We start from the raw sequence: 27,233 nt of genomic DNA, 5'->3' as shown, positions 1-27,233 counted from the left end.
TTCGCAGGGGCAGGAGGATAGTAAGGCGGAACCATGTCAGTGTGGCCGTGGTGGCAGTGTGTTTGTTAGCCATTTGTCCGTTTATCATCGAGGTATTGTCTATGATTCACTTTGTAGATCACATGAATATTACCATATGTCAATAAATTTATGGACCAAAGTCGCTCAACTATTTCCCCTTGCTGTAATAAACGTTCATGGTGCCAACTATAGTCCGTTCTCTCTTTCAGTTAAGTGTCCGAACATTAGACTATCGAAAACCAGTTGAAATTTTGGTCAGCTGGAAAAGGGAGACGGATGAAGTTAAAGCAAACAGAAGTATAAGACATTTGTTGAAAACAGGTAATGCAAAGATTTCATATATAATTGCATTAGTAACTACAATTTATTTACACTAACCATATTAAACAAAAATAAGAGGAGAGAATTAGGCACTATGTTAAGGGTTGTTAGTATGCACTACAAAAATAAATGGTTTGATGCGACACAATTGCATGGTAATTTATTTTGTGTAAGTACATATAGAAATAAATTTTAACATTTTAGTGGTCTACATACTATTGTGTAAACTACCCACTAAATCGGTTTGTCACTGTTGATATCTGCCAGATCACGTGATCATAATCAACTACGGCTGATAGATGATTGTCTGAAATAAATGTAATTGCAAATATGAAGTTTACTGCTTTCTGGCTGGACAATATGTTGACAACTAAAATAGAGATTGCGATGCTGAACAGAACACGCTCTTAATTACACTCAATAGTTGCATTTACGGAGAATTTAGAGCTACCCGAATAACTTCAGATATCGATTGAAATGGTAACAGATAAAATTCAGTAATAATTATATAGCTCAGTTTACATAAGACCGACATTGCTTCCAGCTTAAACATCAAAAACGTCGGAGAGAGCGTCTCTTTGTTCCGCTTGAACACGATCCCGATTGATTTTTCAATCTTAATTTCTGCTATACCAGCATGTGTATGGATTTGTATATATATATATTTGTGTATTTAATGGTTATTTTATGGATATTCTTGCAGAAAGGAAAGAAAACGGGACTAGCAGTTTTGAATCAATCCCAAATCAGGTCAAAAAGCCGTTCGTGAAAGCTAAAGATGCGCGAATATATATGTACTCTGCCTTTTTATACCCTGGTCAGTCTGAAACTAACAATGTTCATGATGGCACACTGGAAAGACATGGGTATATGAATATAAAGGCATATTTAAAACAAAATAACGTGATCGGAAGCAATCAATCGAATCATCACAAAAAACCCAAAGCAGTCAGAAATAAAAACGGGGCTGAGAAAAGGCCAACAGAACAGAGAACCTTTCAGGGGCCCAACAATAAACCTGCTCCAAGTTTTCCCGCTCCACAATCGGACAGGGAGTCAACAGATTTGAAGGTTGTCATAAATGGATGGAGCCACGTTGGTGCTCTTCAAGAAAACAATTCGGTCTATGTGGAGACCCCGTTTACGTGCTGCGTAAAGCTAAAAAACGGTGACATTTGGCAGTTTCCCTCAAACAACGCCCGGGCAGGCTGGTACCGATTCCAGCCTGGGCATCTCGAGCCACTGGAGTTCGTCTGTTCCTTCAAGGGAGAGGAGGAAGATGTAGAGGGGGTTTCACTCGCCCAGGCTGGACACACGTGCCCAGAGAGTAGCCGATTCTATCTTAAACCCAAACGCATAACGCTTAGATCGGTACGTTTAACTTATTGTAAAGACATAATTATGCTTTTTCCTGGCGGCTGTTAGCGTAAATTGATGCGACTACGTTGTCTGGCTTTTTTATTGCAATAATTAATTTTATAAAAGTCAATAAAATCGCTTCTACGTAACGTCAGATACTGGTACCTATACAATGATATGCGTTTTACAAAAATGTTCTTTTTTGAAGAACATAATAATAATAATAACAACTCTAACGAAGGTTACATACTAATTGTACAATCATTACAGACATACTACTTATTTCCAGCATGGCCTTCACACAAAAAGTATTACAAAAACACATGTACTAAGTTACATATTAAGCAACATACAAAACATACAATCACACTATCACTATCATACATTTCTTCGACAAACACAACTCAGTTTAATATGATGATTATAAATTACAATAATTTCATGCTGTAAATAATGTAGATATATTCAGTAAAACCACATTCAATCAATATATTTTCAACATTTACATATTTGGTAGTATCCATTACAAGTTGTTGCAAGAATGTCATATACGTACATTAACACAATTCATATAAACAATGAACTATTTATTATAATGTGAATTAAATAAAGTGTCAAGATTTTTTGTTCATGTGATAAAATTATTCTGCCAATAAGTAGCCTTTTAATGCATGTTTAAAGGCTGGTAGCTTATCTTGACATTTAATGTATGTAGGAAGAGAATTCCAAATTTTCATTGCTTTATAGGCAAATGTATTTTTGATATAGTTTGTTCTAGGTTTTACAACAAAAAGATCCTTGTTTTCTGAAGAACGCAAGTTATAGTGCTCATTTTTGGCAAATGTTAACAATTCTGTGAAGTACGAACGAGTCAAACATTTCATGCTTTTGAAAACAAGAAATGAAAGATGATAATAGCACCTGTCTTCAAAAGATAGCAACCCTGACTGTTTGAATATGTTTCCACAGTGGCTAGTTCCCGACTTCATTATAAGCGCTCTTTTCTGAATATTAGTGATTTTTGTGGTATCTTAGGAATGTGTAAGTCCCCAGACACTACAACAGTACTCCATGTTTGACATGATATATGTATTATAATACAATGATTTCATCTCGTCTGTTAAATAATATGCTATTCTTCTTAGAAGTGCCAATTTTGAATTAAGCTTATTCACTACAGTCTTAACACGTGTATGCCATGACAATGTCTGATCAACATGCACCCCGAGGACCTTTTGACATTTCACGTTTTCTACTGACAATCCATCTATTGATAGTTCAAGTTGCAATGCATGTTTTGCCTTATAATTAGTACATAGAATCATACATTTGGTTTTTGATGGATGGATTGACATATTATTTGTCTTACACCAACAGTTCATACTATTAAGACTTTTTTATGACGGTAAAGTTGGAAGGTAGTTGGTAGTTGGTAGTTGGGGATTCGAATAATCAACTACTTACCAGTTGCCAGTTGGGGATTCGAATATTCAACTACCTGCTAGTTGCCAGTTGGGGATTCGATAAACACTGTTTTAATTCACTTTTATTGGTATATTCGCCAGTCGGATATTCGACCATTTCCAGTCGATTATTCGCGAATGTTCAACTGCAAACCAGTCAGTAGTTGGGGATTCAGTTTATGTCTTTATGTATGGTTTTAAAGGTCACATATGGGAAAATTAATCGCCAAATGTTTCTTTATGCATGTACACATATGTATTTTTGCGACAAACAATGTTTTAATTTACTTTTATTCGTATATTCGCCAGTCGGATATTCGACCATTTCCAATCGATTATTCGCGAATGTTCAACTGCAAACCAGTCAGTAGTTGGGGATTCAGATTATGTCTATATGTATGGTTTTAAAGGTCACGTATGGGAAAATTAATCGCCAAATGTTTCTTTATGCATGTACACATATGTATCTTTGCGACAAACACTGTTTTAATTTACTTTTATTGGTATATTCGCCAGTCGGATATTTGACCATTTCCAGTCGATTATTCGCGAATGTTCAACTGCAAACTAGTCAGTAGTTGGGTATTCAGATTATGTCTATATGTATGGTTTTAAAGGTCACGTATGGGAAAATTAATCGCCAAATGTTTCTTTATGCATGTACACATATGTATCTTTGCGACAAACACTGTTTTAATTTACTTTTATTCGTATATTCGCCAGTCGGATATTCGTCCATTTCCAGTCAATTTTTCGCGAATGTTCAACTGCAAACCAGTCAGTAGTTGGGGATTCAGATTTTTTCTGTATGCATGGTTTTAAAGGTAACATATGGGAAAATTAATCGCCAAATGTTTCTTTATGCATGTACACATATGTATCTTTGCGACAAACACTGTATAAAATCACTTTTTCTCGTATATTTGACGGTCGGACATTCGACCATTTCCAGTCGATTATTCGCGAATATTCAACTGCTTACCAGTCAGTAGTTGGGGATTCAGATTATGTCTATATATATGGTAGATGCATAAAGAAACATTTGGCGATTAATTTTCCTATATGTGACCTTTACGACCATATATATAAACATAATCTGAATCCCCAACTACTGACTGGTTTGCAGTTGAACATTCGCGAATAATCGATTGGAAATGGTCGAATATCCGACTGGCGAATATACGAATAAAAGTGAATTAAAACAGTGTTTTTCGCAAAGATACATATGTGTACATGCATAAAGAAATATTGGCGAATATTTTTTTCATATGTGACCTTTAAAACCATATATATATATATATATATATATATATATATATATATATATATATATATATATATATATATATATATATATATATATATATATATATATATATATAGACATAATCTGAATTCCCAACTACTGACAAGTTAGCAGTTGAATATTCGCGAATAATCGACTGGAAATGAACGAATATCCGACTGGCGAAAATACGAATAAAAGTAAATAAAAACAGTGGTTGTCGCAAAGAAACATATGTGTAGATGCATAAAGAAACATTTGGCGATTAATTTTCCCATATGTGACCTTTAAAACCATACATAAAGACATAAACTGAATCCCCAACTACTGACTGGTTTGCAGTTGAACCTTCGCGAAAAATTGACTGGAAATGGACGAATATCCGACTGGCGAATATACGAATAAAAGTAAATAAAAACAGTGTTTATCGCAAAGAAACATATGTGTTCATGCATAAAGAAACATTTGGGGATTATTTTTTCCATATGTGACCTTTAAAACCATACATAAAGACATAAACTGAATCCCCAACTACTAACTGGTTTGCAGTTGAACATTCGCGAATAATCGACTGGAAATGGTCGAATATCCGACTGGCGAATATACGAATAAAAGTGAATTAAAACAGTGTTTGTCAAATCCCCAACTGGCAACTAGCAGGTAGTTGAATATTTGAATACCCAACTGGCAACTGGTAAGTAGTTGATTATTCGAATCCCCAACTACCAACTACCTTCCAACTTTACCGTCATGACTTTTTTGTAGATCTGATTGAATGCTCAATATACTTGGACCTATTTTGTATAACGTGGAATCATCTGCATATAAGTCAATACATGAATTGGAAGAAATTAAAGGCATATCATTGATGTATATTAGAAAAAGTAAGGGACCGAAAATTGATCCTTGAGGGACACCCGACATAGTTTTCATTTTCTCTGAATTAATGTTGTTCCCTTTCACAAATTGCATCCTGTTAGTCAGATAGGACCTAAATAACTTCATAGAGAAGAGCAGAACAAAACATAACCTTTTTTCAGTTCAAACGTTCAACATATAATTATAAACAACATACTTCTAGTTCATAAACTTACTACATTTTGTACATCACAGTGTGGAAAATAATCATCGCGATGAGAAAATGTGCTTCATTTAAGGATTGCACGACATGTGTTTAAACATATTTCACCTACACAGAAAACGTACGCATCTCGCATGAAACGTGTTAGCCTCGGTTCTAGTGATCGTTTTTTTCTGCAATCTGAGGTTAATTTGATCCAAACATGTTACATAAGCCCGCTGATTTGAGTAGAAGAATTCAAATGTCCCAGTTCTGTTTAACGCGGACAATGATGGAATTCTAGAAATACAATGGCTATTGAGTGAATTGAATACGTAAGATATATGTACTGTTACAACAGCCACTGAACAGCGCCCGTAAACCTAGTCAGAAAGGTTTATATTGAAGTGATGCTCGTATTTTAAATTAATACATACACATGTATAACAAACATACATACACATGTATAACGAACATACATACACATGTATAACAAACATACATACACATGTATAACAAACATACATACACCTGTATAACAAACATACATACACATGTATAACAAACATACATACACATGTATAACAAACATACATACACATGTATAACAAACATACATACACATGTATAACAAATATTTCAAGTGATGAACCTTAACTACTAACTAAATAATGCATTTATGGAAAATATTTATTTCTGATAACATGATTGTAACCATGTATTTAGTTGGTTGGAAACGCACAAATATTTAGTTACTGGTGGGCCCTAAAATATTTACAGTGATCAACTATCGTGCCATAAGGTAGAAATACCGCGTTTGCTGCATCCTTCTTACAAATTAAACACAGTATCTTTAACAAGAACCATTGTTTTGGATATTTATTCATCCTTTCGATAAATTAAAACAGTTGTATTTATTGCGCTACTGCTTATTTGGGAGTAAGAGTGCATCTTAAAGATGTGACATGGTATCCTTAATATACTTATTGTTGACAAAAGGTGTGTACATCATTGTAAAACATTGTTTCAAAATATGCAAAAAAATACCATTATTGATTTTCAAACAGCAATCCTACAATAAAATATAGATGTGCAGTTTTGAGACTTGTCAAACGCATACTGAGACGTTAGTAAATGCCGGCCCAGAATGTGTTCGAAGAAAACTGTTTCGCACAATGTATATTTTGATACAGAACACCATGTTACCCATGTCTAGAAGAAATATCCCACGCGCAAAAAATAGTAAAAAAATTAAACAAGAGGTGCAGCTGCTTGCAAACAAATTGAGTGTTACTAGTTTTATAATCAAAAGCACATTTTCGCGATGTACAAGATGTTTTTATATGCATGTCCGGTTTCAATGGAAACAAAACTCGAATGTATGTTCCGCTAGCTTAACGTATGCGAACGTAACGTTATTTAGGAAAAGACGTCATTGAAGTTATATCATAGCTCTTGTGCGACAGTTGATTTGGAAGTTAAAGACGGCTGGGAGTAGGATTAAATGGGTTTATATCAAAAAGGTCTTTGGGAATTCGCCAACCCAAAGAAAGCAAAGACGAACTAACAAAGAGATCATACAGAAAAATCATAAAAATACATAAGTATTTGTACATTGACTATCAGAAAAGGAAGTATAAATTGAAAATAGTAACATATTAGAAGTTGTATTATGACTAGGAAAAGTACTAGCAGGAGATACAATGGGGTTATAGAAATATTTGTAAAAAGAGAATAAATGACCTTGGAATAGACATACACACTTTTCAATGGAATCGAAGTGGAGGCCAGTGGGATAATGTATGTGTATTGCTAATTCCCGAGTGGTTGTCCATCTGTCACGGATGTACTGACATTAAGATGGAAAAAATGTACAAAACCATAAATAAAATAATAAAAGTTGGCATAAAACTGCAATTGTGTATTGTCCAAGATCATGGTAACATATACACAGTCATAGTCGAACTAAATTGGATCGAAGGAAAAGAAAAGGTCGAATGAAAATTGGTCATTTTTGTTCAAAAATGCCATAAATGGGTATGTTTTAAAATGGCATTTTTGAAAAGTTTTCCAAAAACAAAACCCATCTGGGTGGACAAAACCGCCAAAAGGAACCGCCGCCCAGAGAGCGAGACGAGACTGAGGTAAATAGTGTGAGCAAGGTATTACCCATGAATGTATTGATTAATATTTAAACAAAGCAGTTGCAGACATGAACTGTCAACACACAGTTAAATAGGGGTGAACATAGATGTTTTCGAAACCCTGAAGCCTTAAACTGTCAGGGCAGGACTAACACTACAATCAAATACAATAGTACGTGTGAACAATACTGAAATGGGTGTAGACAAAAACAGGACATATATGAGAATATTGTATGATGTCGCGGCCTTATACAGTCGGCGAATCATGAAAAGGCATCATAAACATTACAAAACAGTATAACATGTCGCTTGGGGTATTCTTTCCCGTAAAAGTAAATGTCTCTCGGGTTATTTTTCCCGTGGATGTACATGTCGCTCAGGGGATTTTTCCCGTAGAAGTACATGTCCCTCGGGGTATTTTTCCCATAAAAGTACATGTCTCTCAGAGTATTTTCCCCGTAAAACTAAATGTCTCTCGGGGCTTCTTTGTCGTAGAACTACATGTCTCTCGCGGTATTCTTTCTCGTAGAAGTACATGTCCTTCGGGATATTTTTCCCGTATAAGTACATGTCTCCCGGGGTATTTTTTCCGTATAAGTACATGTCTCGCAGGGTATTCTTTCCCGTATAAGTACATGTCTCTCGGGGTATTTTTCCCTTATAAGTACATGTCTCTCGGGGTATTCTTTGTCGTAGAACTACATGTCGCTCGAGGTATGCTTTTGCCGTAGTAATGCATTTCGATCGGGGTACGCTTTGCCGTAGTAATGCATTTCGATCGGGGTACGCTTTGCCGTAGTAATGCATTTCGATCGGGATATGCTTTGCTGTAATAATGCATTTCGATCGGGATATGCTTTGACGTAATAATGCATTTCGATCGGGATATGCTTGGCCGTAGTAATGCATTTCGATCGGGGTACGCTTTGCCGAAGTAATGCATTTCGATCGGGATATGCTTTGCCGTCATAATGCATTTCGATCGAGATATGCTTTGCCGTAATAATGCATTTCGATCGAGATATGCTTTGCCGTCATAATGCATTTCGATCGGGATATGCTTTGCCGTCATAATGCATTTTGATCGGGATATGCTTTGCCGTCATAATGCATTTCGATCGGGATAGGCTTTGCCGTAATAATGCATTTCGATCGGGATATGCTTTGCCGTCATAATGCATTTCGATCGGGATATGCCTTGCCGTCGTAATGCATTTCGATCGGGATATGCTTGGCCGTAGTAATGCATTTCGATCGGGATATGCTTTGCCGTAATAATGCATTTCGATCGGGATATGCTTGGCCGTAGTAATGCATTTCGATCGGGATATGCTTTGCCGTAATAATGCATTTCGATCGGGATATGCTTGGCCGTAGTAATGCATTTCGATCGGTGTATGCTTTGCCGAAGTAATGCATTTCGATCGGGATATGCTTTGCCGTCATAATGCATTTCGATCGGGATATGCTTTGCCGTAATAATGCATTTTGATCGGGATATGCTTGGCCGTAGTAATACATGTCGCTCGAGGTATTCTTTGCCGTAGTTATACATGTCGCTCGAGGTATTCTTTGCCGTAGTTATACATGTCGCTCGAGGTATTCTTTGCCGTAGTTATACATGTCGCTCGAGGTATTCTTTGCCGCAGTAATACATGCCGCTCGAGGTATTCTTTGCCGCAGTAATACATGTTGCTACGGGTATATTTTTGCAATACAGAATTAGTCCGCTCAGGGTATCCTTTGCCGTAGGACGTTATGTCGTACGGGGTATTCTCTGCCGTAAAAATTCTCTGCCGTAGAACTGCATGTACATATCGGTCGGGGTACAAAATTATACTCACAAAAGGTTTTACTTAGCGGGATAAAAAATCCTCTTTCGACTAATACCAATATTTTACTTGTGTCACCAGGATTCGAAATCTAACATTATGACTAAATACTAAATATAAAAAGCTAACTTGTTTTCGTCATGAAAGCAGTTCGTTGTTTGTTGCCAGAAACAAGGTATCGCGGTGTCTGCCAAGGTAGCGTTCGGGTCCCTGAATGCAGCGAGGATAGTGGAGTGGTTTGAAGCGGTACGACTGATGGGGGCCTCGCAAGTCTTTCTTTACACACACGAGCTGAACGCGGACGCACAGAGGGTGCTGGATCTGTACAAGGATGCTGGCTTCGTGCAGTACTTTCCCTTCGACTTTCCAGAGAGGGGTACGGTTTTCATTTTATTAATGTACATTGTAAATGTTGTCCTGTAAATGTAGAAAACATCTTAGAATTATTTGTGATTTCATTGATCACTACCAGGTGTGTGTGTGTGGAGGGGGGGGGGAGAGAGAAATATTTCAGACACTTTTTTGAAGAAACCTTCCTGAACTGTTCAGATAATCCGATATTGTATTCTAAATAGAAAACTACCGCTCCTTTTTAGTAACATACATTTGTTTATATTTGCTCAATATTGGATGAGGTATACAAATAGGGTCCTGGCTAGATTGGCTCATGTCTAACCATGTAATGACTAGATTGGCTCCTGTCTAACCATGTCCTGGCTAGATTGGCTCCTGTCTAACCATGTCCTGGCTAGATTGGCTCCTGTCTAACCATGTCCTGGCTAGATTGGCTCCAGTCTAACCATGTCCTGGCTAGATTGGCTCCTGTCTAACCATGTCCTGGCTAGATTGGCTCCTGTCTAACCATGTCCTGGCTAGATTGGCTCCTGTCTAACCATGTCCTGGCTAGATTGGCTCCTGTCTAACCATGTCCTGGCTAGATTGGCTCCTGTCTAACCATGTCCTGGCTAGATTGGCTCCTGTCTAACCATGTCCTGGCTAGATTGGCTCCTGTCTAACCATGTCCTGGCTAGATTGGCTCCTGTCTAACCATGTAATGGCTAGATTGGCTCCTGTCTAACCATGTTATTACTAGATTGGCTCCTGTCTAACCATGTTATTACTAGATTGGCTCCTGTCACACCATGTCCTGACTAGATTGGCTCCTGTCTAACCATGTAATGACTAGATTGGCTCCTGTCTAACCATGTCCTGGCTAGATTGGCTCCTGTCTAACCATGTCATGACTAGATTGGCTCCTCGGCTTAGCCAAGATAAAGTGGACATTTAACTTTTCCAATGTTATATGCTGGTTTTGGCTTTCATTTACATAAGATCTTTGAAACTGTAGTGTTTTTTTGATAGTACTCGATTAGACCTTTCCAGCAATATATAGTTTTATATATGTTTACTCAATGGTTTTCCAAATATACTGTTTGAAAGGTCCAGAAATGGCCATATTTTGGATGTTATGCTGTTGCACCAAAAAATAGCCATTTTTTAAACATACAGCTCATAAAGGCAATCTTGGATACATTGCTAAAATAATTTTTTTTCTAATTAAGGACACCATTCTTATTTACACTACTTTTTACTGAATGGAAATTGTACAATAATTGATGAAGATATGTGGAAAATTGTAAATGTGTACACTTGTTATACATTTTCCTTTTTTTTCACCCTTACTTATTCTACAATGAAAAAAAAACTACTATTCTTTGTTTATTGAATAATATAACACATATTATGAATACATAGAATATTATAACACATGAAAATCACAAACATTTTTACTAAAGGTCCTCATCTTGTTTCTCATGACTTAGCCAAAATGACGTTTTTTTTGTATAGTCCGTAGCCCCACTTTTCAACATGTCCTACAACTGTGACATGATTATGTATTACAATGACAATCTGTTTTATACTCCCAGGCAATGGCAGCAAGCTATCACAAAAATATTTAGCAGCTAGCATACTGAATGAAGAATCAACAATCAAAACTATTTTGTCCGTAGCCCTGTATAGTCCGTAGCCCCCTTCAAAATTATTTTTAAATTGAAAGGTCAGATCATAATTACAGCTAGCTTTTAATAAAACAGAATCATGAATATAAAATGAAAGCAAACATAGTTTAAGGGAGAATAGAAATAAGAACTTGTCTTAAATATATGTACATAATGAAGGTTTGAATCCGAAAATACAGAGCAGATTACAATCAGTTGTGTTTAAGATTCATTCAGTGCAATATAATGGTGTTTCAATGTAATTTCTATGTTGTTTAATAGCCTCATATTGATCGTATACAAAAAATTTGGTGTGCAGTTATAATCTGTTCGACATAAGTATAAACACATAAATGATAGTTAATGGGGCTACGGACTTTACTGCTTTTATGTCATAATTATCTACTTGATGTCAGTATTCAAAAGACTTTTTCTGCATTAGTTCTCATTCTGTTTCATGTTTTGTACTTAATACTGTGCATGTGGACCTTCAACATCAGTTAGGTTGATTGTATGTATATGTACCAACATAATATCAATCAACAGTCGATGTTTATTTGTGAACTTGTTTTATGCACTTAGGGGTTATAATGTCTGTGTGTGTGATTTCTAGCTTGTTAATGTTTTACCGGGAAGTTTCGCATGAAATCCAAGGGGTATGTATAGGCAGAGGCTCAATTACAGCTTCGCAATCGCGCAACATTTTTTTTTTAAAGTAATAAATTTATGAACATTAAACAATGCAATTTTAATCACTAAGTGTGTTGTTAGCTTTTTATTGCTGTTAACACGTGTATAATTTGCATAATTATAAGAAACCAATAATACATATTGATACGTCATGCATTAATTCATGCTAAGAGTTGTGTTATTCTGTGCTTGAAAATAAATTTAAAAAAACAAACACTTTAGACTAATAGTCATTGGTGTTTTTTTTAAATTTATTTTCAAGCACAGAATAACACAATTTTTAGCATAAAATAGTAGTGTGTTCTATTTTACCTAACAATTTGCAAAGACTTGATCATTAATTGGTATGAAATGTGAACAATGATGATATTCCATTTGAGTCATTCTAAATGAATTTGTGACTTAAATGAATTTGGTAGAAATTCCCACATGAAAAGATATTTAAACCAAATAAATTTCATGCGAAACGCTACAGATACAGTTACTCGGACATTCCAAAAAAGAACATAACTGTGATAAATGGCAGTTTAACATAAAGATCAAGCACCATTTGGCATTTATTTTTTGAAACTTTTGCGTGGCAAAAAAGCCTTCAAGAATCTTCAACATTTGAATGAATTTACAGTGGCTTTCTTTATATGGAGAATGCATCTCTAATAGTTAAAAAAACAACACTGAAAATGAAATACCAGTTTAAATAGTTTGAAAGTTGCACATAAATGGAATAATTCACTTATATTGATGCCAAGGGATTTCATATACATGTTAGGGCACAAATATACAAAGCAGATAATGACAGATGATCCAATCAAATTTAAGTCCGGATTGGTATTCAATAAACAACTTAATTTAATGTTAATATTTATGTAAAAAAAAATAAGTATATATTGGTATGAAAATAGTATTATCACAAATTAAATCAAACATTGGTTAATCTTTGATGCTTATATGTGTCTCAGTTCTGTCAATTTATGAGATAATTTTCTGAGAAATGGTCATTTGTGAAACAGTTCTGTGCATTTCCCCGAAAGCACTGTTTCAACAGGTAAATATACTATATCATGCTATTATACACTTTTGAACATTTAATGTTTCAATTTACTTCAACTTTTAACCTTTTGATATTAAGTAAACACATAATTAAGCACAAGCGGAACCTAGCCTGTATAGTCTGTAGCCCCTTCGTAACAAGTATAAATGCAAGATAAAAAAACTTCTGTTACTATTTCTTTACATATCCTTTTGTTTCTGCAAGTTTGACTGTTAATAGCATTTTTTTAAGTTGGAGACGTAGTGCGTAACAAGCACTTAAATAGTTTTCATGTCAAGAAATGACTGTTATTTCGCTGGTTGTTTCCATGTTTAAAGTGTCATAAATTACATATTTTGTTGAGGTAAATGTTCAAGGGATAAAAGGGACTGGGGACGATCAGTTGGTAAAAGATGATACTTATACTGTATAATGCAAACATATAATTATGTTTCCAGAATGGTTTTACATGAGTACTGTGTTTGTATAGTCCGTAGCCCCTCCGTAGCCTAAATTTGTGGTTCAAACTTTTAAAAAAATAAGAAGTGTAAATTATTCAAGACTTTGTATACTAACAAAAGACACCTATATGTTTGATCTAAAAGGAAATTTGATTGTATTGAGCTGTTATCTAAATGATTCTGCTAAATATAAGTGTGACTTCTTTTCTGCTTTTAATGGTTCTTGCAATCCAACATATATAAATATTTTCATTTGTTTCAGAATCAAATTTTTGGCTCAAATGTTTAATGTTTACACATTACTAGTACTTTATGAGCAAAAAGAAGGTAGGAAGGTTCCATCTACTTTCCAAACAAAACATGTTATGCTTCAATATGTATAGTCCGTAGGCCAACACGGCCACTTGTATATACCAGCCTGTAATTTTTTTTATCAGGTCTGCTACAAAATAACAGTTTTAGAACATAATGCTCAAGGCATTAAGCTTGCAAACTCATATTGAATTTTACCGATTTGAAATATTTTAAAAATTCACCTTCGTGCAACACAAGTGTCCACTTTATCTTGGCTAAGCCGTCCTGTCTAACCAGGTCCTGGATAGATTGGCTCCTGTATATCCATGTCATGACTAGATTGGCTCCAGTCTAACCAGGTCCTGGATAGATTGGCTCCTGTCTAACCATGTCATGACTAGATTGGCTCCTGTCTTACCATGTCCTGGCTATATTGGCTCCTGTCTAACCATGTCCTGGCTAAATTGGCTCCTGTCTAACCATGTCATGACTAGATTGGCTCCTGTCTAACCAGGTCCTGGATAGATTGGCTCCTGTCTAGCCATGCCATGACTAGATAGGCTCCTGTCTAATCAGGTCCTGGCTAGATTGACTCCTGTCAAACCATGTCATGACTAGATTGGCTCCTGTCTAACCATGTCCTGGCTATATTGGCTCCTGTCTAACCATGTCCTGGCTAGATTGGCTCCTGTCTAACCATGTCCTGGTTAGACTGACTCCGGTCTAACCATGTCCTAGCTAGATTGGCTCCTGTCTAACCATGTCCTGGCTAGATTGGCTCCTGTCTAACCAGGTCCTGACTAGACTGGCTCCTGTCAAACCACGTCCTGGCTAGATTGACTCATGTCTAACCATGTCCTGGCTAGATTGGCTCCTGTCTAACCAGGTCCTGACTAGACTGGCTCCTGTCAAACCACGTCCTGGCTAGATTGACTCATGTCTAACCATGTCCTGGCTAGATTGGATCCTGTCTAACCATGTATTCACTGGATTGGCTCCTGTCTAACCATGCCCTGACTAGATTGGCTCCTGACTAACCATGCCCTGACTAGATTGGCTCCTGTCTAACCATGTCCTGGCTAGATTGGATCCTGTCTAATCATGTCCTGACTAGATTGGCTCCTGTCTAACCAGGTCCTGGATAGATATGCTCCTGTCTAACGATGTCCTTACTATATTGGCTCCTGTCTCACGATGTCCTGACCATATTGGCTCCTGTCTAACCATGTCATAACTAGATTGGCTCCTGTCCAACCAGGTCCTGGATAGATTGGCTCCTGTCTAACCATGCCATAACTAGATTGGCTCCTGTCTATCAATGTCCTGGCTAGATTGGCTCCTGTCTAACCATGTCCTGACTAAATTGGCTCCTGTCTCACCATGTCCTGGCTATATTGGCTCCTGTCTAACCATGTCCTGACTAGATTGGCTCCTGTAAAACCAGGTCCTGGATAGATTGGCTCCTGTCTAACCATGTCATGACTAGATTGGCTCCTGTCTAACCATGTCCTGGCTAGATTGGCTCCTGTACAACCAGCCATGTCCTGACTAGATTGGCTCCTGTCTAACCATGTCATGACTAGATTGGCTCATGTCTAACCATGTCCTGGCTAGATTGGCTCCTGTCCAACCATGTCCTGGCTAGATTGGCTCCTGTCTAACCATGTCCTGGCTAGATTGGCTCCTGTCCAACCATGTCCTGGCTAGATTGGCTCCTGTCTAACCATGTCCTGACTAGATTGGCTCCTGTAAAACCAGGTCCTGGCGTGATTGGCTCCTGTCTAACCATGTCCTGGCTAGATGGGCTCCTGTCTAACCATGCCCTGACTAGATTGGCTCCTGTCTAACCATGTCCTGGCTAGATTGGCTCCTGTCTAACCATGCTCTGACTAGATTTGCTTCTGTCTAACCATGGCCTGACAAGATTGGCTCCTGTACTACCAACCTTGTCCTGACTAGATTGGCTCTATACAACCAACCATGTCCTGACTAGATTGGCTCCTATACAACCAACCATGTCCAGACTAATTTGGCTGCTGTACAACCAACCATGTCTTGACTAGATTGGCTCCTGTCTAACCATGTCCTGGCTATATTGGCTCCTGTCTAACCATGTCATGACTAGATTGACTCCTGTCTAACCATGTCCTGGCTAGATTGGCTCCTGTACAACCAGCCATGTCCTGACCAGATTGGCTCCTGTCTAACCATGTCATGACTAGATTGGCTCCTGGCTTACCATGTCCTGACCAGATTGGCTCCTGTCCAACCATGTCCTGACTAGATTGGCTACTGTCTAACCATGTCCTGACTAGATTGGCTCCTGTACAACCAACCATGTCCTGACTAGATTGGCTCCTGTCTAACCATGTCCTGGATAGATTGGCTCCTGTCTAACCATATCCTGACTATATTGGCTCCTGTTCAACCATGTCATGACTAGATTGGCCTCTGTCCAACCATGTCCTAACAAGATTGGCTCATGTCTAACCATGTCCTGACTAGATTGGCTCCTGTCTAACCATGTCCTCACATGATTGGCTCCTGCCCAACCATGTCCTGGCTAGATTGGCTCCTGTCTAACTATGTCCTGACAAGATTGGCTCCTGCCCAACCATTTCATGACTAGATTGGCTCCTGTCCAACCATGTCCCGACATTATTGGCTCCTGTCTAACCATGTCATGACTAGATTGGCTCCTGTCTAATCATGTCCTGGCTAGATGGGCTCCTGTCTAACGATGTCCTGGCTAGATGGGCTCCTGTCTAACCATGTCCTGGATAGATTGGCTCCTGTCTCACCATGTCCTGGCTAGATAGGCTCCTGTCTAACCATGTCCTGGCTAGATTGGCTCCTGTCCAGCCATGTCCTGGCTAGATTGGCTCCTGTCTAACCAGGTCCTGGATAGATATGCTCCTGTCTAACGATGTCCTTACTATATTGGCTCCTGTCTCACGATGTCCTGACCATATTGGCTCCTGTCTAACCATGTCATAACTAGATTGGCTCCTGTCCAACCAGGTCCTGGATAGATTGGCTCCTGTCTAACCATGCCATAACTAGATTGGCTCCTGTCTATCAATGTCCTGGCTAGATTGGCTCCTGTCTAACCATGTCCTGACTAAATTGGCTCCTGTCTCACCATGTCCTGGCTATATTGGCTCCTGTCTAACCATGTCCTGACTAGATTGGCTCCTGTAAAACCAGGTCCTGGATAGATTGGCTCCTGTCTAACCATGTCATGACTAGATTGGCTCCTGTCTAACCATGTCCTGGCTAGATTGGCTCCTGTACAACCAGCCATGTCCTGACTAGATTGGCTCCTGTCTAACCATGTCATGACTAGATTGGCTCATGTCTAACCATGTCCTGGCTAGATTGGCTCCTGTCCAACCATGTCCTGGCTAGATTGGCTCCTGTCTAACCATGTCCTGGCTAGATTGGCTCCTGTCCAACCATGTCCTGGCTAGATTGGCTCCTGTCTAACCATGTCCTGACTAGATTGGCTCCTGTAAAACCAGGTCCTGGCGTGATTGGCTCCTGTCTAACCATGTCCTGGCTAGATGGGCTCCTGTCTAACCATGCCCTGACTAGATTGGCTCCTGTCTAACCATGTCCTGGCTAGATTGGCTCCTGTCTAACCATGCTCTGACTAGATTTGCTTCTGTCTAACCATGGCCTGACAAGATTGGCTCCTGTACTACCAACCTTGTCCTGACTAGATTGGCTCTATACAACCAACCATGTCCTGACTAGATTGGCTCCTATACAACCAACCATGTCCAGACTAATTTGGCTGCTGTACAACCAACCATGTCTTGACTAGATTGGCTCCTGTCTAACCATGTCCTGGCTATATTGGCTCCTGTCTAACCATGTCATGACTAGATTGACTCCTGTCTAACCATGTCCTGGCTAGATTGGCTCCTGTACAACCAGCCATGTCCTGACCAGATTGGCTCCTGTCTAACCATGTCATGACTAGATTGGCTCCTGGCTTACCATGTCCTGACCAGATTGGCTCCTGTCCAACCATGTCCTGACTAGATTGGCTACTGTCTAACCATGTCCTGACTAGATTGGCTCCTGTACAACCAACCATGTCCTGACTAGATTGGCTCCTGTCTAACCATGTCCTGGATAGATTGGCTCCTGTCTAACCATATCCTGACTATATTGGCTCCTGTTCAACCATGTCATGACTAGATTGGCCTCTGTCCAACCATGTCCTAACAAGATTGGCTCATGTCTAACCATGTCCTGACTAGATTGGCTCCTGTCTAACCATGTCCTCACATGATTGGCTCCTGCCCAACCATGTCCTGGCTAGATTGGCTCCTGTCTAACTATGTCCTGACAAGATTGGCTCCTGCCCAACCATTTCATGACTAGATTGGCTCCTGTCCAACCATGTCCCGACATTATTGGCTCCTGTCTAACCATGTCATGACTAGATTGGCTCCTGTCTAATCATGTCCTGGCTAGATGGGCTCCTGTCTAACGATGTCCTGGCTAGATGGGCTCCTGTCTAACCATGTCCTGGATAGATTGGCTCCTGTCTCACCATGTCCTGGCTAGATAGGCTCCTGTCTAACCATGTCCTGGCTAGATTGGCTCCTGTCCAGCCATGTCCTGGCTAGATTGGCTCCTGTCTAACCAGGTCCTGGCTAGATTGGCTCCTGTCTAACCATGTCCTGGCTAGATTGGCTCCTGTCTAACCATGTCCTGGCTAGATTGGCTCCTGTCTAATCATGTCATGACTAGATTGGCTCATGTCTAACCATGTCCTGGCTAGATTGGCTCCTGTCCAACCATGTCCTGGCTAGATTGGCTCCTGTCTAACCATGTCCTGGCTAGATTGGCTCCTGTCCAACCATGTCCTGGCTAGATTGGCTCCTGTCTAACCATGTCCTGACTAGATTGGCTCCTGTAAAACCAGGTCCTGGCTAGATTGGCTACTGTCTAACCAGGTCCTGGCTAGATTGGCTACTGTCTAACCAGGTCCTTACTAGATTGGCTCCTGTCCAACCATGTCCTGGCTAGATTGGCTCCTGTCTAACCAGGTCCTTATTAGATTGGCTCCTGTCTCACCATGTCCTGGCTAGATAGGCTCCTGTCTAACCATGTCCTGACTAGATTGGCTCCTGTCCAACCATGTCCTGGCTAGATTGGCTCCTGTCTAACCAGGTCCTTACTAGATTGGCTCCTTTCTAACCATGTCATAACTAGATTGGCTACTGTCTAACCATGTCCTGGCTGGATTGGCCCCTGTTTGACCATGTATTCACTGGATTGGCTCCTGTCTAACCATGGCATGACTAGATTGGCTCCTGTCTAACCATGTCCTGACTAGATTAGGTCCTGTCTAACCATGCACTGACTAGATTGGCTCCTGTCTTACCATGTCCTCGCTAGATTTGCTCCTGTCTAACCATACCCTGACTAGATTGGCTCCTGTCTAACCATACTCGACTAGATTGGCTCCTGTCTAACCATGTCCTGGCTAGATTGGCTCTTGTCTAACCATGTCCTGACTAGATTTGCTTCTGTCTAACCATGTCCTGACAAGATTGGCTCCTGTACAACCAACCTTGTCCTGACTAGATTGGCTCTATACAACCAACCATGTCCTGACTAGATTGGCTCCTGTACAACCAACCATGTCCAGACTAGATTTGCTGCTGTACAACCAACCATGTCTTGCCTAGATTGGCTTCTGTACAACCAACCATGTCCTGACAAGATTGTCTCCTGTATAACCACATTCTGACTAAATGTTCATTAACATTCAACTGTAACATACCTTGTTTGTTGTATATATAGATATACATGTACACAACAAAGCTAGAAACTACGACGATAGAGCAATGTTTTTTTCTTAAACAAATGATACATCATAAAAACCTGACAATTAATATGTTTCTTAGAAAGCAAAACCTAAACCCAGTACTGGTGAAACATCTGATCCTCTTCATAAGCTGCTTGAAGTTTTGTCGATTTCTTCTTTTAAATTGCATACTTCTCAATAATATTAATCGAACCCAACTGGGTGTTTTCCAGATACTAACCCGCGCTCGTTCGTGGACGTGTCGGTTCAGATATGGAAAGACGAGGTGGTGGCGCTGATAGATGGACAAGAAAGGATGTCCGAGCACCAGTTTGCCATGTACCTAGACCTGGACGAGTTCCTAATACCGCTGGGCTACCAACTCAAAAACTCGTGGATAAAATACTTTGTAAGCATGGTAGTGATACCTTATATGGTTGTTAAAAATAATGGGCCGGGTAAATAGCTACAATATATATGGATTTTATAATCTTCTCAGACCTTAAACACTCGAGGATAAGATGATTTGTGAGAAAGGTGTAATTGAATTAGACTTTTCCAAGAGGTTAGAAGTTATGGGCTCGGTAAAGCAGCTTTGAGCTAGTTGATATCATTTTTTCTAAGATTGTCCTTGATTCAAGTGTCTAGAAGTTATGGAATTTGTGAATGAGCTCTAGTTAACAGTAAAAGATACTTTCTTAGTGTGATTATATTGGCATATATTGTTTTAGGTGTTGAAATTGTACGACTTTCGTGAAGAGCTCTGTAACCTGTGGATACGATCATTTGAGTTGGCTCTTGTTGAATTATATACAAAAATGTCTGCTGGTTTGTGAAAGTAGATATTAGGGCTGAAAGGCAAGTGGATCTATTACAGAACAAGAAATTCAAAAGGGACAAGCGGCTGGCGGGGCTAATGTTCCCTACACAACTGCACATGATGGACTGGGGTCCGACTGGCGGTGGGAGCATGTATATAGAGAAGTTCATGAATGCCACAAACGGTTTGATGGACCGACAAAAGTACGTGTTTATGCCAGAGAGAATAGAGCCCGGCACGTGTACCGCACACTCGTTCATCTCCAAGAAGGGTTACAAAGAGTAAGCAAACTTCTTTCTTTTGTTTCTTTCTTGTGTAAGGGTTGTTGTTGCTATACATGTAGTATGTTTTAATGAACAGGTCAAAATAATATATGAAAGCAATTCAACACAAATACCAATATAAATTAAACTAGTCTTCAACATTTGTGTGCGTGTGTACCTGGACCACCACCTGTGCTGCAGTTATTAATCTGATTGTGTGAATGTGAACCAGCACACAACCTGTGCTGCAATAAGTGATCCGATTGTGTGCGTGTGTACCCGGACACCACTTGTACTGCAATAAGTGATCCGATTGTGTGTATATGTACACAGACACCACCTATACTGCAGTTAGTGATCCGATTGTGTGCATGGGTACACGGACACCACCTATACTGCAGTTAGTGATCCGAATGTGTGCATGTGTAACTGGACACCACCTATACTGCAGTTAGTGATCCGAATGTGTGCATGCGTACCTGGACACCACTTATACTGCAGTTAGTGATCCGATTGTGTGCACGTGTACCCAGACACCACCTGTACTGCAGTTAGTGATCCGATTGTGTGCATGTGTACCTGGACACCACCCGTGCTGCAATAAGTGATCCGATTGTGTGCGTGTGTACCTGGACACCACCCGTGCTGCAATAAGTGATCCGATTGTGTGCATGTGTACCCAGACACCACTTGTACTGCAATAAGTGATCCGATTGTGTACGTGTGTACCTGGACATCACCTGTGCTGCAGTTAGTGATTTGATTATGTGCGAGTGTACCTGGACACCACCTGTGCTGCAGTTAGTGATCCGATTGTGTGCATGTGTACCTGGACACCACCTGTGCTGTAGTAAGTGATCTGATTGTGTGCGTGTGTACCCGAACACCACTTGTACTGCAATAAGTGATCCGATTGTGTGCGTGTGTACCTGGACATCACCTGTGCTGCAGTTAGTGATTTGATTATGTGCGAGTGTACCTGGACACCACCTGTGCTGCAGTTAGTGCTCCGATTGTGTGCATGTGTACCTGGACACCACCTGTATTCCAGTTAGTGATCCGTTTGTGTGGGAGTGTACCCAGACATCACCTGTTCTGCAGTTAGTGATCCGTTTGTGTGGAAGTGTACCCGGACATCACCTGTGCTTCAGTTACTGATCCGTTTGTGTGCGTGTGTACCTGGACACCCCCTGTGCTGCAGTTAGTGATTCGTTTGTGTGAGTGTGTACCTGGACACCACTTGTACTGCAATAAGTAATCCGATTGCGTGCGTGTGTACCTGGACATCACCTGTGCTGCAGTTAGTGATTTGATTATGTGCGAGTGTACCCAGACACCACCTGTGCTGCAGTTAGTGATCCGTTTGTGTGGGAGTGTACCCAAACATCACCTGTTCTGCAGTTAGTGATCCGTTTGTGTGGAAGTGTACCCAGACATCACCTGTGATTCAGTTAGTGATCCGTTTGTGTGCGTGTGCACCTGGACACCCCCTGTGCTGCAGTTAGTGATCCGTTTGTGTGAGTGTGAACCTGGACACCACCTGTGCTGCAGTTAGTGATCCGTTTGTGTGGGAGTGTACCCGGACATCACCTATTCTGCAGTTAGTGATCTGTTTGTGTGGGAGTGTACCCGGACATCACCTATTCTGCAGTTAGTGATCCGTTTGTGTAGGAGTGAACCCGGACATCACATATTCTGCAGTTAGTGATCCGTTTGTGTGGGAGTGAACCCAGACATCACCTATCACCTGTGCTGCAGTTAGTGATCCGTTTGTGTTTGAGTGCTTGTGTACCTGGACACCAGCTGTGCTGCAGTTAGTGATCCGTTTGTGTGGGAGTGTACCCGGACAACACCAGGCTGCCGTTAGTGATCCATTTTTGTGAAAGTGTACCCGGACAACACCTGTGCTGCAGTTAGTGATCTGATTGTGTTGAAGTGTACCCGGACACCACCTGTGCTGCAGTTAGTGATCTGTTTGTGTGGGAGTGAACCTGGACATCACCTGTGCTTCAGTTAGTGATCCGTTTGTGTGGGAGTGAACCCGGACATCACCTGTGCTGCAGTTAGTGATCCGTTTGTGTGGGAGTGAACCTGGACACCGCCTGTGCTGCAGTTAGTGATCCGTTTGGGTGGGAGTGAACTCGGACATCACCTGTTCTGCAGTTAGTGATCTGATTGTGTTGAAGTGTACCCGGACACCACCTGTGCTGCAGTTAGTGATCCGTTTGTGTGGGAGTGAACTCTGACAACACCTGTGCTGCAGTTAGTGATCTGATTGTGTTGAAGTGTACCCGGACACCACCTGTGCTGCAGTTAGTGATCCGTTTGTGTGGAAGTGAACTCGGACATCACCTCTTTTGCAGTTAGTGATCCGTTTGTGTGGGAGTGAACCCGGACATCACCTGTGCTGCAGTTAGTGATCCGTTTGTGTGGGAGTGAACCTGGACACCGCCTGTGCTGCAGTTAGTGATCCGTTTGGGTGGGAGTGAACTCGGACATCACCTGTTCTGCAGTTAGTGATCTGATTGTGTGGAAGTGTACCCGCCGCCACCTGTGCTGCAGTTAGTGATCCGTTTGTGTGCGTGTGTACCTGGACATCACCTGTGCTGCAGTTAGTGATCCGTTTGTGTGGGAGTGTACCCGCCGCCACCTGTGCTGCAGTTAGTGATCCGTTTGTGTGGAAGTGTACCCGCCGCCACCTGTGCTGCAGTTAGTGATCCGTTTGTGTGTGAGTGTACCCGGACACCGCCTGTGCTGCAGTTGGTGATCCGTTTGTGTGCGTGTGTACCTGGACACCGCCTGTGCTGCAGTTAGTGATCCGTTTGTGTGCGTGTGTACCCGGACATCACCTGTGCTGCAGTTAGTGATTCGTTTGTGTGCGTGTGTACCTGGACACCGCCTGTGCTGCAGTTAGTGATCCGTTTGTGTGGAAGTGTACCCGGACACCGCCTGTGCTGCAGTTAGTGATTCGTTTGTGTGCGTGTGTACCCGGACACCGCCTGTGCTGCAGTTAGTGATTCGTTTGTGTGCGTGTGTACCTGGACATCGCCTGTGCTGCAGTTAGTGATTCGTTTGTGTGCGTGTGTACCCGGACACCGCCTGTGCTGCAGTTAGTGATTCGTTTGTGTGCGTGTGTACCCGGACACCGCCTGTGCTGCAGTTAGTGATTCGTTTGTGTGCGTGTGTACCTGGACACCGCCTGTGCTGCAGTTAGTGATCCGTTTGTGTGGAAGTGTACCCGCCGCCACCTGTGCTGCAGTTAGTGATCCGTTTGTGTGCGTGTGTACCTGGACATCACCTGTGCTGCAGTTAGTGATCCGTTTGTGTGGGAGTGTACCCGCCGCCACCTGTGCTGCAGTTAGTGATCCGTTTGTGTGGAAGTGTACCCGCCGCCACCTGTGCTGCAGTTAGTGATCCGTTTGTGTGCGTGTGTACCTGGACACCGCCTGTGCTGCAGTTAGTGATCCGTTTGTGTGGGAGTGTACCCGGACACCGCCTGTGCTGCAGTTAGTGATCTGTTTGTGTGGAAGTTTACCCATCGCCACCTGTGCTGCAGTTAGTGATCCGTTTGTGTGCGTGTGTACCTGGACATCACCTGTGCTGCAGTTAGTGATCCGTTTGTGTGGAAGTGTACACGCCACCACCTGTGCTGCAATTAGTGATCCGTTTGTGTGGGTGTGTACCTGGACACAGCCTGTGCTGCAGTTAGTGATCCGTTTGTGTGTGTGTGTACCTGGACATCACCTGTGCTGCAGTTAGTGATCCGTTTGTGTGGGAGTGTACCCGCCGCCACCTGTGCTGCAATTAGTGATCCGTTTGTGTGGGTGTGTACCTGGACACAGCCTGTGCTGCAGTTAGTGATCCGTTTGTGTGCGTGTGTACCTGGACATCACCTGTGCTGCAGTTAGTGATCCGTTTGTGTGGAAGTGTACACGCCACCACCTGTGCTGCAATTAGTGATCCGTTTGTGTGCGTGTGTACCTGGACACCGCCTGTGCTGCAGTTAGTGATCCGTTTGTGTGTGTGTGTACCTGGACATCACCTGTGCTGCAGTTAGTGATCCGTTTGTGTGGGAGTGTACCCGCCGCCACCTGTGCTGCAGTTAGTGATCCGTTTGTGTGGGAGTGTACCCGCCGCCACCTGTGCTGCAGTTAGTGATCCGTTTGTGTGGAAGTGTACCCGCCGCCACCTGTGCTGCAGTTGGTGATCCGTTTGTGTGGAAGTGTACCCGCTGCCACCTGTGCTGCAGTTAGTGATCCGTTTGTGTGGGAGTGTACCCGCCACCACCTGTGCTGCAGTTAGTGATCCGTTTGTGTGGGAGTGTACCCGGACACCGCCTGTGCTGCAGTTAGTGATCCGTTTGTGTGCGTGTGTACCTGGACATCACCTGTGCTGCAGTTAGTGATCCGTTTGTGTGGAAGTGTACCCGCCGCCGCCTGTGCTGCAGTTAGTGATCCGTTTGTGTGCGTGTGTACCCGGACATCACCTGTGTTGCAGTTAGTGATCCGTTTGTGTGCGTGTGTACCTGGACATCACCTGTGCTGCAGTTAGTGATCCGTTTGTGTGCGTGTGTACCTGGACACCGCCTGTGTTGCAGTTAGTGATCCGTTTGTGTGGAAGTGTACCCGCCGCCGCCTGTGCTGCAGTTAGTGATCCGTTTGTGTGGAAGTGTACCCGCCGCCGCCTGTGCTGCAGTTAGTGATCCGTTTGTGTGGAAGTGTACCCGCCGCCGCCTGTGCTGCAGTTAGTGATCCGTTTGTGTGGAAGTGTACCCGCCGCCGCCTGTGCTGCAGTTAGTGATCCGTTTGTGTGGAAGTGTACCCGCCGCCGCCTGTGCTGCAGTTAGTGATCCGTTTGTGTGGAAGTGTACCCGCCGCCGCCTGTGCTGCAGTTAGTGATCCGTTTGTGTGGAAGTGTACCCGCCGCCACCTGTGCTGCAGTTAGTGATCCGTTTGTGTGGAAGTGTACCCGCCGCCGCCTGTGCTGCAGTTAGTGATCCGTTTGTGTGGAAGTGTACCCGCCGCCGCCTGTGCTGCAGTTAGTGATCCGTTTGTGTGGAAGTGTACCCGCCGCCGCCTGTGCTGCAGTTAGTGATCCGTTTGTGTGCGTGTGTACCTGGACACCGCCTGTGCTGCAGTTAGTGATCCGTTTGTGTGCGTGTGTACCCGGACATCACCTGTGCTGCAGTTAGTGATCGGATTTTGTAAGTGTTTACCTTGACCCCACCTGTGCTGCAGTTAGTGATCCAATAACGTGTGTACCTGGACACCACCTGTGCTTCAGTAATTGATCCTTCAGTTAGTGATCTGAGTGTGTGCGTGTGTACCTGGACACCGCCTGTGCTGCAGTTAGTGATCCGTTTGTGTGCGTGTGTACCCGGACATCACCTGTGCTGCAGTTAGTGATCCGATTGTGTAAGTGTTTACCTTGACCCCACCTGTGCTGCAGTTAGTGATCCAATAATGTGTGTACCTGGACACCACCTGTGCTTCAGTAATTGAACCTTCAGTTAGTGATCCGAGTGTGTGCCAGTGGACACAATCTGCAGTTAGTGATCTGAGTGTGTGCCTGTGAACACAATCTGCATATAGTGATTCGAGTGTGTGGCTGTGGACACAATCTACAGTTAGTAATCCGATAAAAACACTTTTATTCCTTACGTGGTTTAATGTTAATATGTAATGTAATCTTATATATCATTTATTCTAGCTTCCTCGCCTCTAACGTGAATGTGAGTGAAGTGGGTACCCACCACTATAGGAGTTGTCGGTCCGAGTGGAAGACACCAACCAAGGAGCTCGGCTGGTGGAATGACGATTACTTTGACGGAGACGATATGACCCAGTGCTTCAACTTCATACGATCACCAACACCTGTTATATCTAAATTGGCTGACCTTATAAGGACAGAGGTTAAACATATTCAACAGAAATTGGATTTAAAATATTAATCAGTAACCTTGAAAGACTTTCTTTCTTGTTCCTGGTACCTTCTCCAGAAAGTTCAGAAAACCTTTACATAATAAAATTGTGTTAATGTCCATCAAAAGCACATGGCTGCATGTGTAAATGCGTATTATGTATGTGAAACTAATTTTTATGTAACATAGAACATACAACAGCCTATGTATTCTAATAAAGTAATTCAACTGAAGATATGAGAAAAATGTCTTCAATTATTTCCCTTTGTTAACAGCTCACTAAAAGAGCAGAACTTAATTCCATATTTAGCCAGTCTACTACACATAAATGGTGAGGAATCGTTAATGGTAATGGTTCATATTCAAGATTTGCATGACAACAAGGATCGCTATATCCAGATGGCTTTGGTTAAACAAATGAGCTAATTAAAATTATATTTATC

The 27,233-nt window shown here is 41.7% G+C and overlaps 1 protein-coding gene across 1 annotated transcript; it reads left to right on the top strand.

Moving 5' to 3' along the window:
• Positions 1-300: 300 nt before the first annotated feature.
• On the top strand, positions 301-27,146 carry LOC128233938 (uncharacterized). Its single transcript, XM_052947838.1, has 6 exons — positions 301-342; positions 1,046-1,713; positions 9,654-9,861; positions 20,021-20,196; positions 20,665-20,888; positions 26,580-27,146. The coding sequence occupies exons 2-6, from the start codon at positions 1,135-1,137 to the stop codon at positions 26,818-26,820; spliced, it is 1,428 nt and encodes a 475-aa protein (XP_052803798.1). The 5' UTR covers positions 301-342; positions 1,046-1,134; the 3' UTR covers positions 26,821-27,146.
• Positions 27,147-27,233: the final 87 nt, after the last annotated feature.

The sequence above is a fragment of the Mya arenaria genome, chromosome 5, assembly GCF_026914265.1.
Source record: "Mya arenaria isolate MELC-2E11 chromosome 5, ASM2691426v1".
Taxonomy (NCBI): Eukaryota; Metazoa; Mollusca; class Bivalvia; order Myida; family Myidae; genus Mya; species Mya arenaria.
The sequence above is the reverse complement of the archived record's forward strand: the minus strand, read 5'-3'. Positions and strand labels throughout refer to the sequence as shown.

Bases quoted from the DNA above. Each gene is read 5' to 3' on its own strand.
- LOC128233938 (XM_052947838.1), top strand. From the start codon at position 1,135: ATGTACTCTGCCTTTTTATACCCTGGTCAGTCTGAAACTAACAATGTT. The intron at 1,714-9,653 runs GTACGTTTAACT...GTTTGTTGCCAG, and splicing joins AACGCATAACGCTTAGATCG to AAACAAGGTATCGCGGTGTC. The intron at 9,862-20,020 runs GTACGGTTTTCA...GGTGTTTTCCAG, and splicing joins CTTCGACTTTCCAGAGAGGG to ATACTAACCCGCGCTCGTTC.